The 12,559-nt window shown below is 38.9% G+C and overlaps 1 protein-coding gene across 1 annotated transcript; it reads right to left on the reverse strand.

The window, feature by feature from the left end:
* Positions 1-1,386: 1,386 nt before the first annotated feature.
* pitpnaa (phosphatidylinositol transfer protein, alpha a) lies at positions 1,387-12,290 on the reverse strand. Its single transcript, XM_066677011.1, has 12 exons — positions 12,153-12,290; positions 10,636-10,666; positions 7,967-8,115; positions 7,585-7,676; positions 7,467-7,474; positions 7,024-7,098; positions 6,633-6,716; positions 6,323-6,400; positions 6,082-6,192; positions 5,869-5,991; positions 5,167-5,232; positions 1,387-2,329 (listed from the first exon to the last, which is right to left on the reverse strand). The coding sequence occupies exons 1-11, from the start codon at positions 12,167-12,169 to the stop codon at positions 5,185-5,187; spliced, it is 816 nt and encodes a 271-aa protein (XP_066533108.1). The 5' UTR covers positions 12,170-12,290; the 3' UTR covers positions 1,387-2,329; positions 5,167-5,184.
* Between the last annotated feature and the right edge of the window lie 269 nt (positions 12,291-12,559).

Genomic DNA, 12,559 nt, shown 5'->3' on the forward strand with positions numbered 1-12,559 from the left:
ACCCGGAGGAAACCCACGCAGACACAGGGAGAACACACCACACTCCTCACAGACAGTCACCTGGAGGAAACCCACGCAGACACAGGGAGAACACACCACACTCCTCACAGACAGTCATGTGAAGCGGGAATTGAACTCACAACCTTATATTTATACTCACTCTGAAATGTGCTTAGACAACAAACCAGGCATGTGTTTTTCACTTCGGCTTACAACCATTTAAGAAAAAAGAAAAGCAGGTTTCTTATAGTAGGAAAATGATTCTGCTATGGACTATACAGACAGAGGTAAGAGTGTAGAATGGCCTTAAATGTACAATTATGGCTTTTCACAGTGGTGCTGGGAAAGCTAGTGTTTGAGGACCTAGAGCCTAGAACTTCAACCACATTGGCCTTCATTTATTACTAGATCCCAGTGTTTCACCAGCTCGTCACGACCCTGCCTCAGGTAACTCTGTGTTCTGTGTGGGTTTCCTCTGAGTGCTCTGATTTCCTCCCACAATCCAAAAACACATGCTGGGATGTGGATTGGCAGTACAAGTATACTTAGTCATGTCTACGGTGTTGCCCACTGATTTCAGGTGGATCTGGTCCCACAGCAACCTGGAATAGGTTTATGATGATCATAAACAATGACAAAAGTGCTTCATAATCCTGTTCCTCTGCACCCACAGCAAGCTCTATTCGCTGCCTCAGCAGCACACCACATCCAACCAGCATGGGACAATCTGTAGTTCTGAATAAGAGGTGTGGGTGCAGGGAACAGCTGAAACTCTGCACGAAACCCACAAATTTGAAACACAAAGTGATGCAGGGTAATATACAGACAATGCCACAGCTTTAAGTGGTTTATTTGAATGAAAGGTATATCTAATATAATCAGATTTCTTTTTTTCCCTCCAGGATGTTTGTTTGTTTGTTTATTTATTTTAGTTTAGTTTAGTATTGTTTTTTTATGCTAAAATAAAAGTCTACTTTTTTATTATTGTGGCCTAAGAGCCACATCAGGTGTAAAAGTCATACTCTTTGAGCAGCAGCACTCACTCAGAAACCTTGTCTCGTTAACTTTATTAATGCACTGACTAAAACATGATCTACTGCTCTGATATATTTGGAAACGTAATGACATTGAATTCATAGCACCCAGCTGTAGAGTGAAGAACCGTGAAGGTCTGTTCCCATTCCACATTCCAGATCATACTTTCACATTCTGCTGGATGAAAATGTGTGTTTTATATGGGCCAGGTTTTGAACAGAGGAATTGCCCATGGCGTATTCTTTACAAGAAACAGGACTCCTTATTAAGTAACGCCCTTTTAAATTGTGATAGACAAAGCTACACTGCACAGCATATGATGCCTTTTTTGAAGAAAAAAAAATTGACAGTAAAAATAGTCTTTTTTTATTTTTAAGCATTTCAAATCATTGTAATCGGAAGAAGAATAGTACAATATCAGCCCAGTAAACAAATACAGTGTTTCTTTATCCCATAACAGAAGAAAACTGGCAAAACTGCAAAATACCCTGCGAATAAATACAATTCAGTTGATAAGCCCCAGTTTAAAATGGAGGCAAAGTGCACAATTCCAAAAGACGTAGAGCTAATTCAAATTTATCCCAGTCCTGAGCAGGTGCATCCCAGAGTTGGGGGAAAAAAAATAAAACAAAAAGACATTTTCATTTCTCTTAGACACTTGGTGCATATTAATCAGGTTGAGGTTAATTCATGTAAACACAGTTCTGCCTAGAACTAGCCTTTTCACGTGTGTAAAAAGTGATGGTTAGGTGCTGGTTTTGTCGATGGAAAGCACCTCTCCAGGCACGCACAGGGGAACTAGGATGTGTCACCCATAAGGCATCTTAGGAAAACACAATTATGGAGTGAATGAAGCACGTCAGAAAACAAACTGAGAACTACTGAGTGTTCTTTTTGCAGCAATGCAAACTGTGTAATACACAGAAGTGTAAATTGAAATAGTAATAATTAAAAAAAAACCTATTCATCAATCTATTCAGTTAAAAAATGTGTGTGTGGGGGGGGAGGTAAAACTAAAACAGCGGTAAATCATACAAAATATACATTCAGAAAAAGTGACATTACATGATATTAGTGTAAGAATCTGTTGTGGTAGGGTTTTGCAGTCTGTAAGTGCTCCGTGGTGTGAGAGGAGTTGAGAGAGGCACCATACTGGACAGGACCACATGGGGAGAGAGAGGGAGAGAGAGAGAGAGAGAGAGAGAGAGAGAGAGAGAGAGAGAGAGAGAGAGAGAGACACTCTCTAACACCACTGTCTGGGACATATACAATACTGCTGCTCATTGAGCAAAACCTGTAAAACATAAAAAAATACATAAATAAATGAAGAAGAAACTCAAGAGGCACAGTCAACAGTCTCATTACAGTTTATGATGGTTGCAGTTTTTCGAGATGTGTTCATGTGTTTCTAGCTCCACTTCTTGTCAATTTCTAGCTCCACATCATTAAAATATAAGGATAAATCAGTTATTTATTTAGCCAAGTTACACATGACTGTCTCAGTAAATGAAATGTTGAGCAGCGTAATCACTGCACAAACCCATCTTTGGATGAGCTGGGGTGTGTATGAAGAATATAAAATATATTCATTGCCAAAAGTGAAATCATTTGTAACTTTACTTAGTAAAAATGTATCAATTCAAATAGAATTTGTTGCCAGCAACACATTACAAAAACTTTGGAACATGGCAAAAGCAATAAAGGTTTATGGAATGTCATTGTTACGTGTTTCTGAAGTGATTTGACGATCAGCGTGTGAACTGGTAATAGGCAAATTAATCAGGGATGGGCATCAATGGAGCATACACCAAAGGCTGTGATGAATTGTATCTGACCCATTGATACCACATTTCACGAGTGTTTGGTTAAACAGATCAAAAAGAACTCTTCTCAATTCAAGACTGCAATATTTTAAGTGTTTCACATGCTACCGTTCATTACATTACGAAAGATTCGTCCATCCGAAATCTCAGTCCATTCAATGTGTGGGTGGAAACCACAAGCTCTCAGACAGCACATCATGTGAAATTCATCCATCCATCCATTATCTGTAACCGCTTATCCATTTCAGGGTCATGGTGGGTCAAGAGCCTACCCGGAATTACTGGGCGCAAGGCAGGAACACACCCTGGAGGGGTGTTCAGTCCTTCACAGGGCAACACACACACACACTCACACCTACAGTCACTTGAGTCACCAATCCACCCACCAGTGTGTGTTTTTGGACTGTGGGAGGACACCGGAGCACCCGGAGGAAACCCACGCAGACACGGGGAGAACACACCACACTCCTCACAGACAGTCACACGGAGGAAACCCACGCAGACACAGGGAGAACACACCACACTCCTCACAGACAGTCACCCGGAGGAAATCCACGCGGACACAGGGAGAACACACCACACGCCTCAAAGACAGTCACCAGGAGTCGGAATCAAATCCACAACCTCCAGGTCCCTGGAGCTGTGTGACTGTGACAATACCTGCTGTGCCACCATGCCGCCCTCACGTGAAATAATGATGTTGAAATCTTAAACTATTACCCAAAAAGCCATGTTTTGGGGGTGGCTTAAATATAAGTAAAGGTACTAGTGAGGTGGTGGCATGTATTGGGATTTTGGACAGACATATGCTGCCATCAAGGTGCAGTCGTTTCTGGTTATTTAGTTAGTGGTTATTTTAGGAAGATGTCAAAGGGCATTACCCACATGTACCAATAGTATGAGTGCATAGACAGAGTGTAAGTGCTTGACCAGCAAACATTGAAAGAATGGACAAAAATGCAACAATTTTATCTTCAGTTCCCAAAGTATTAATATGAATTAAATGAAAAGGTGATAAAGCGGTAAACATGACATCTCTCTGTTTTCTATGGTTGTTCCTATGTGTGGAAAACAATCGGATTGTCACTCAATTTCATCTTTTCTTTATACTTCTGTCAGTTAAGTGTAAAAATAATAAAAATTTAAATAAACAAATCACAGATCACATGAGTGCATAAGTACAGCATCATTTAACTGCTGCGGTTTCCAAAAATATCAGCAGTTTGGATTTGATCAAAGTGGGTGAAGGTATTTATGTGAAGGACATACTGTAAATATGTTATGTACTCTGATAAATAAACTACAACATGTGAGAGCATCAACTACAGCTAGAAAATAATATAGTAATTATTGTGCTTTAATTAATTAATTAATTAATTAATTAATTGTCTGTAACCCTTATCCAGTTCAGGGCGGCGGTGGGTCCGGAGCCTACCCGGAATCACTGGGCGCAAGGCGGGAACACACCCTGGAGGGGGCGCCACACACTCACACACGGACAGTTCAGTCGCCAATTCTGTGCTTTAGTTACCCGTGTTTAAAAATAAATTCAGAACAGGCCCTATTCTTTACAAACTCACCTTCTTTAATGCTTCTTCTCCACCATAATCCAAGAAATCCGTCTAGGATCTAATGCATTCTAACACAGTCGAGGTGCATTCTAAACACTCGCATGTGCTGTAGATGTCATTTAAACAGTCTGCATTCAGTATTCAGGACTCTACAGAACAATATTTCCAAATCTATGACCAAAATAAGTGAAATATTCAGTGTGCTGTATTATTTTTGTTATTAACTGGGTATAATCTGAATGCAGTGTAGTAAATGCACCTGCTTTTAAATGAGCTGAATGATGTGTGACCTCATGCAATTAACCATTTAATTACAAACATATTAATGTCTTGTTTGCAGCATTACATCATTAATGTCAATGTGTAACCTGTTAGCTTACCATCTACTGTCAGGTACAAATTTCTCAAAAGTATTTTAATGTTAAGATCACCTCAACGTGTCGAGATAATGTTCAGTGTGACGCTCACTCAACCACACTTAAGAATCATTTCTGTGCTGAGATGCTTTTGGGGAAAGTGTTTATGGGAACAGTATTTGCTCCAGAAATATCACATGCAACTTGGACAGGCAGTGATTCCAAGGTTTTGCTTTGCAGTGACCCAGACAGTAACAGACTATAAAGCAAAGGAGCTGGCTGGTCATGACTTCATGCAGGTTTCTCTGTACGCCAGCAAAGCTGCACTAAGCAGCAATTATTCTAAAAGATGCCAGTAATTACAATCTTGAGTGTACTCACAGTGCCAGCTGCAGGGCCTTAGTCGTCTGCGGCAGACATCCCTTTTACTGGGTCCTTTTCTCTCATCTACAGAAGCATGAGATGAGGAACAGTCATAGTGTTGAAAACGGCATTAAAAATGGTTAAAGGACATCTCTGATGCAGAATGACAACCAAATAATTGGCTGAGACCTTGAGTATTACACGGTCATTCATTGTGCTACTTGAAATATCTATGTGATAAAGGGTTTATTAAACACAGCAGAACTCAAGTGGATGCCTCTTAAAGATGCATTCTAAAAGTACATTTTAATCTAAGGTAACAATGATTCCTGAAATATTCCTGTTAGGTTTGGACTGCATTCGGTCACAGATGTCAGGGACCGATGTGCTAAGTCCTGTATCATAAAAGAGGAGGAAGATGCTCATCTTTCTATAAAAGGCAGTGACACTGTTTCACAGCCCCATGCTCAGGTGCCTGATAGCAGTCTGGAGAGTGTCTGGCATTGGGCATGTTTATTCATTTTATTTTTTGCTTCAGAGTATCCCAATCCACTGTTAAAGCTTTTTTTTAAATGGAGATTTTTAAAGAACTGTGCTTGAAACTGCATAGCTATCAGCAATAGCTGCATATTTAAGCAGCTAATTGGAAGAGGAAGCAATACGTTTGGACTTGCATTATATTTAACACATTCTAAAAGCTAGTTACCCATTATTCATTACCTTGTCAAGCTCCTTTTGTGTCTCTTCTTCCATCCGCCGAATATCTTCCATTGTCAAACCTATCCACTTATCCAGCCAACAGAAGAGCTGCCTGTGGAAGTTAGTGAACAGACGCTTCTCTTGCTGAAAAAAAAAAACAAAACAAACAAACTGTTTTTTATTTGGTGACTAGGTAATAACTAAAAAACCCTCTACAGGAAACTGAAGTTATACCTTGTGTATAAACCCCTCCACTTTGTTCTGAAGGCCAAACCACTTGAATTTGACAGTGACAAGTTTATAGGCACACATGTGAGGACAATCTGTCTTCTGTGGAAGTTCTTTCTATTTCAGGAGAGGATGTAGAAGTAACGTTAAGCTGGGAAGTACTTCTGCATAAATATTAACATTTATATTCCAAGAATACTGTGTAGAATTTTTTCAAAGCTGCCACTTCATAATGTATCATACATACTATCCAATTAGGTCCTAAAGGTCCCCTTCCGGTCTTTGCAGACTTAAATGTGGCTGGATCTTCATCTGGTTTATAGTCCTGTGAGGGGAAACATAAGCAGGATGTTCACCTCCTTTGTCAGTCTTCCCGCATATTTTGCAGTGTTCAGTGCTTTTTTTTCTTGAACCACAGTAACTTATTCTGCTGTTAAAAATAAAATGTTCAATTCCCTTCCAGTCGTCTAATGAATGGGTAGCTCCTGATGATGCTTTCATAATTATCTCATAGATCTGTGAGAGTGATCCCAAAGAGAAGCAACAAACGTGCTCACCTTAGTGTCTACTTGACTCCTGTCTGCAATATCAATGTAAACAACCTCAACCTTTTTCCAGGTTTCTGGATCAAGCTTGTGTACCTGCACAACACATTCAACAGCACAAAAGACACCAAGACAATAATCTGCTGCTTACATGACTCTGAAAGGTTTACATATCTCCAAACAAATGACCTTTCTACACATGTGCAAAACACACATATACATACATACATATATGCATGTATTTTATATATATATAAAAACACTGTCACACAGCTCCAGGGGCCTGGAGGTTGTGGGTTCAATTTTATATATATATATATATATATATATATATATATTTTTTTTTTTTTTTTAATTACTATATAAATATAGTAAACATAGCATTATTCTGCTTTCTACTTACATTGTCCTGGTCACCAAAATCAGGTTTATGCCATGTTTCAATCATGATCATAAAATTATCCTTCATGTACTCACTCTGCCAGAGGGAGAGGGAGAGAGAGAGAAATAAATTAAGATATAGAGAAAGAAAGAAAGAAAGAAAGAAAGAATAAAAAAGAAAAAGTGTGTAGGAGTTGAACATGTAAGTAGGGTTAGTAGTTATCAAATTCTACTGAAATATATGAATAAAAACTATTAAGCCATTGTTATTATAGCGTGTTTCTGTAAACAATAAGAAACACAAAAAGATGGATCACTTCAGACTTCCGTAACAGATGTGTTACAATCTACTCTTTCAAAAGGCCTCTGTTTACATGGAAATATAACATGTGTATGGATAATTATATGAAGCTGTTGCAAATAATGCAGAATGAAGTCATGGCTAATACAAATAAAGATACTTACTGTGAGAACTACAGGTGAGGACGGGGAGGGCAGCACATGGAAAAGATACAAATCAGTGGGATTTAGCGTGCAGCTTTGTAACATGTTACTTCAGTGGAAATGCATTTGAGGGATTTACCTGTACGACAGTATGGATATGCGTTCCATGCCTTTTCATGGATATTTAGAGCAGATGATGGAGCCAACATCCGCACAAATGTTGGTACTTTGCTTAAGGAACCAGAGACAAAAAAAATTTAAATAAAAATGATGCTATTTATAAGCTTTTTACATAATCTATATTTTTTATTATTTTATTTTGATTCCTTACACGTAAAAACAGTATTTTTGTAAAAATGTGCATGGCACCTTAGTTGGACAGGGCTGCTATAGGCTGAACATACAACAGGTTTTCATGACGTCACACTTTTTTTTGCTGGATTTTTTTTTTGCTTTCTATACAGGTATTGTTTGGACTTGCAGATTGCTCATATTTATAAGCAGGACAATATTTTACTTACCTCTGCAAGTGGTAGATCTTGTGTGTGTACTGTCCTTTCTCCCCATCCTCCTTTTCATAGGGTTCGTTCTTCAGAACCTCCACCCCCTCTCCTCCCCCTGTCTCATTCTTACTGGCCTCAGCTACTGAGTACAACTGGCCCACCTGGTACTACAGAGCAGAACAGACATTCTTCAGTCCACATCCTCACAACATGCAGCACCTTACCACATTATATTTCTCAAGAAAAAGGTCACTGGAAACTACTGCAGTAAGTCATGCTGTTGTCAAAAAAGGACTGAATCAGCACTGCAAATATTCTGTATTTTTTATTTACTGTGAAGCTTTGAGGTTACGTTTGTATGATTGTTTACATTTGTTGTTTATATGCACACAGTACATTTTCTGCACTTTGATTGTGTGGTAGATTTATACACTACATTTTTTACTTAATACAATATCAGAATCTTGGTTACTGTTACAGTTTACAAAATAAGGAAATATTTACAGATGTTTTTGTTGCTTCTGAATATTTGAAACTGTTACATTTGTGGTAACATAAAACCCTTTAATATTATTAATATATAATACATATATTTAAATTAATATAATTCATATCAATAAAACATTTTTTGTTGCATTTGTGTGTTTTTGAAATGAAAAAAAAAATTTTTTTTCTGTGTTTTGTTCATATTGCCAAGAATATCGTTATCGCCAAAAACCCTGAAATATCGTGATATTATTTTATGGCCATATCTCCCACACCTAGTTCATGGTAAAATTTTTAATAACAATGTGTTATTAAATCCTTTTTGCGTGTTCTATGTTTCACCTAATTCACTTATTACATTCACATTTAGCATAGCCTTTATATTACTGGTATTCACAACAAAACTTCTTTCAAAATTAAATTCCAATCATTCATTCATTGTCACTCACACCTACGGACACTTTTGAGTCTCCAATCCACCTATCAACGTGTGTTTTTGGAGTGTGGGAGGAAACCGGAGCACCCAGAGGAAACACATGCAGACACGGGGAGAACACACGACACTCCTCACAGACAGTCACTCAGAGGAAACCCATGCAGACACGGGGAGAACACACCACACTCCTCACAGACAGTCACCCGGAGGAAACCCATGCAGACACGGGGAGAACACACCACACTCCTCACAGACAGTCACCCGGAGGAAACCCACGCAGACACAGAGAGAACACACCACACTCCTCACAGACAGTCACTCACAGCGGGACCCGAACCCACAACCTCCAGGTCCCTGGAGCTGTGACAGAGACACTACCTGCTGCACCATGGTGCTGCCCCTATATCAAATATTGTCTTATTTAATTGTACTATTTTCAATAAAATATAAGGTTAAAATGATTTGCACTTCATTGCATTCTGTCTTGACAGTGTCCCAACTTGATGAAAGTTTCAGGGGTTTGTGAAGAAAATGTCTATATCATACTTATTGCAATCCCTCATTCCTATCACCATTACTGTAAAGAAATCCAAGGTGACATTTCTAATATTCAAAAAAGTGTACTATGACATATGTCATCAAGATATAATCTTATTATCATATTTGCCCCCCCCCCCCCAACAAAGCTCCTCTTCAGACTTTAAAGTAACACTATGTAAGAGTTGATTAGGGCTAAACAATAATTAAATATCAATATCAATATATATCACAATATAAAATGAAATTATTTTTATTCACATTTTTAATATTTCAGTACACATTATTTACAGCATGTGTCACTGACTGACAGACAGTAATTACAGGGAACTGCCATCGCATCATTGCACTCAATTTTAAAGCTATTTTAAAAATATAAATGTTGACAAAGCCAAGAGGTTTATGTTTGAGGGTGATGTCATGTTGCTTTCAGTTATTGGCAGTTTTTCTGTGACTTTTGTATTGTTCATATCGATATTGGAATTACATCTTATTGACCGAAATAAAATTAAAAAATGGATCGTGATATAAATATTGGCCTTATCGTCCAGCTGTAGATTTGGTATTTTTATTCCTGGGCTCCCCTAAAGTTGCAGAGTGTATTTTACTTTTAGAGTACTGTCCTGAAATCCAGGAGGGTTGCGGTGATATCCTACCATCCTTAACCAGTTACATAGTGCATTTTCTGCAGTGCAGAGTCTCAAGTAGCAATGACTGTAGCTCTGTTCACTGTATAACAAGTCAGTGGAGAATCATAATTATTTTGAAGCTGTACTTTTGAGGTAAAAATACTGTTTAAAAAAAATACTTTAGCCTTCCTGACTCAATTTTTATGACTAGTCACATTATGTTAAAGAAGCGCATGTGTGTGTGTGTGTGTGCATGTATATAAAGAAACAGGGAAAGATAACAGGTAAATTAAGTAAAAAAAAAACGTTTGTTTGTCTCAATTGTAATGGCAAAGTCAAGATGCCTGATGAACTGAAAATGCCTTTGGTAAACGGGATCATGTAACGCCATGTCATTTATACAGTCTGTCATACAACAAACTAGTTTCTGTTACAAGGACACGTTCAATAGGATTCTTTTTCCAGCTCATTCTCAAAATCTAATCTCACTTTTCCCAACAGAGCAATGCAGCTTTACAGCAGATACGAAAAGGAAGAACTCAGGAGGTCTAAAGGTCTGGGGAGGGAGGGGGGAAAAAAAAAGAGAACTCAGCACTTACCTCTTCAACAGAAATAGGAAGGATCACTCGGCTGGAAGACAGAAGTGGTTTCATTACAAAACAGCAAACACAGATATGTTTTCCTGGTGTATACCTTATTCCTAATCATATGATATAAGCGTAAATAATGTTATACTGTCCCATACATATATATTGTCCCATATCTTACTGCCACGTGTCCTACAATAAGTCAAGACATGGCAGTAAAGATGTTAGTGCATGTTCTGCTGCTATGGGTGGAACAGACACAACAGTGCTCCTGAAGTTTTTAAACAAAACTACTCACTAAACAAAAATACCCAATCAACTGTGTCCTATGCGCTGCATCCAGTGACCACTGCTGAACAAGAGGATGACCAACACAACCCGACAAGCTACTGTCACAGTAGGTGTGTCAACTGGTGGTAACAGTGGTGCGTGAGTGGGCACAGTGTCTAAAAACTTCAACAGGCCTGCTGTTTCTGATCCACCCTTACTTGAGGTACACTATACTAAGGGTGTGTGAGGGTTCTGACAACTGAAAAACAGGATTAAAAGTGGGCTAACAACGTTTGCAGAGCAACAGGTCGACTCCTGTCTGAAGTTGCTTACCTACAGAGTGCTCCTGTAGAGTCAGTGGAGCTAATAAACTAGAAAATGTGTGTAGAATTAGGAGGCAAATTTAATGTAATGCCTGATCAGTGTGGGTCAATAAATAGGCTAGAGGTAGAAGGGAAATGGTCACACCTTAGCAGCCTCTGACTCGGTAGAGAAAGACAGCAGTAAGGTTATCTAGCCTCAGGTATTAAAATGTCACAAGGCTGTGTCACCACTCAGTACGAGATTATTCTTAAGAATGACATGTTTTAACACTTTAGAAAAACCACGGCTGAATACGTGTGAAAGTGGTCGCAGACTTCACTCTAGTTTTATCAGCAGAAACATTACAGTGAGCTAGTCCCGTGACTTGGCATGTGACAATTACATTTAATGAATAAAGCACCAGAATACAGCATGGACTCCTAATTACTGATATGATTTATGATTTTTAAAAAAGCTTGTAACTTAAGTGAATTATCACACCAGGTCAAAATGAATGGAAGTGGCCTTGAACGTGTTAAAGTAAAATGATTTAACTGGTTAAGCTAAATTAGCACTTAATAATCACTTAATAAACGTAGACGTCCCCCTGCAGCCCACCGTATTAAACAGAAAAAAAGCTTCTTTCATCCACAATAACTTCATAACATGACACACATACACACACACAGTGTCAAAGAACTCAGCCTCAGCCAAAAGTTGGATTCTCATTCGAACTTCTCGTTCCACCTTAAACAGCACAGCCGCTGTTCGGTTACCTGGGGCGCTGTTTAAGGTGGTACGGACAAATCGACTAGGTGCTGAATGAGAAAACTCCAGCCTCACGGTTGACACCGCCGCCGCCCTGAAGTCTCTGAACTCTCCCTGCTCTTTTCTAAACGGCGTTGGGAGTCGTGCTGAGGGTCTTAACCAAATCCTTTAAAACCTATATTACTCACAATTCTTTGATAAGCATCTTCAGGGACCCGTGTTGTCGTCTTTAAGAGTCAGCGCTGTTAACCCGGCCGCTTTTCTCACCCTCTTCCCAAAGCTTTCCAGTTCCTGGATCTCTTCTGCGCTTTCTTTACATTCGTTTCCTGAAAGACGTCGGAGGGGGCGGGGCGTTGTCACGGCAACCACACTCGCGCCACGGTGTCCATAAAGAAGTGTAAATGAACCCTCGGTCGTTTTAGTTTGAACAAATAGCCGTTTAGTTTATGACTTGAACACGTGTGGAATTATATATAGAAAATTAAATATATATTGGAAATAACTTGGATGAACATATATATATAGATAGATAGATAGATATAGTGTCCACTAACGGCTCCACAACCCACCGCGCAAGAATGGCTGGTTTGTGATG

Source organism: Hoplias malabaricus, chromosome 1, assembly GCF_029633855.1.
Source record: "Hoplias malabaricus isolate fHopMal1 chromosome 1, fHopMal1.hap1, whole genome shotgun sequence".
Lineage (NCBI taxonomy): Eukaryota > Metazoa > Chordata > Actinopteri > Characiformes > Erythrinidae > Hoplias > Hoplias malabaricus.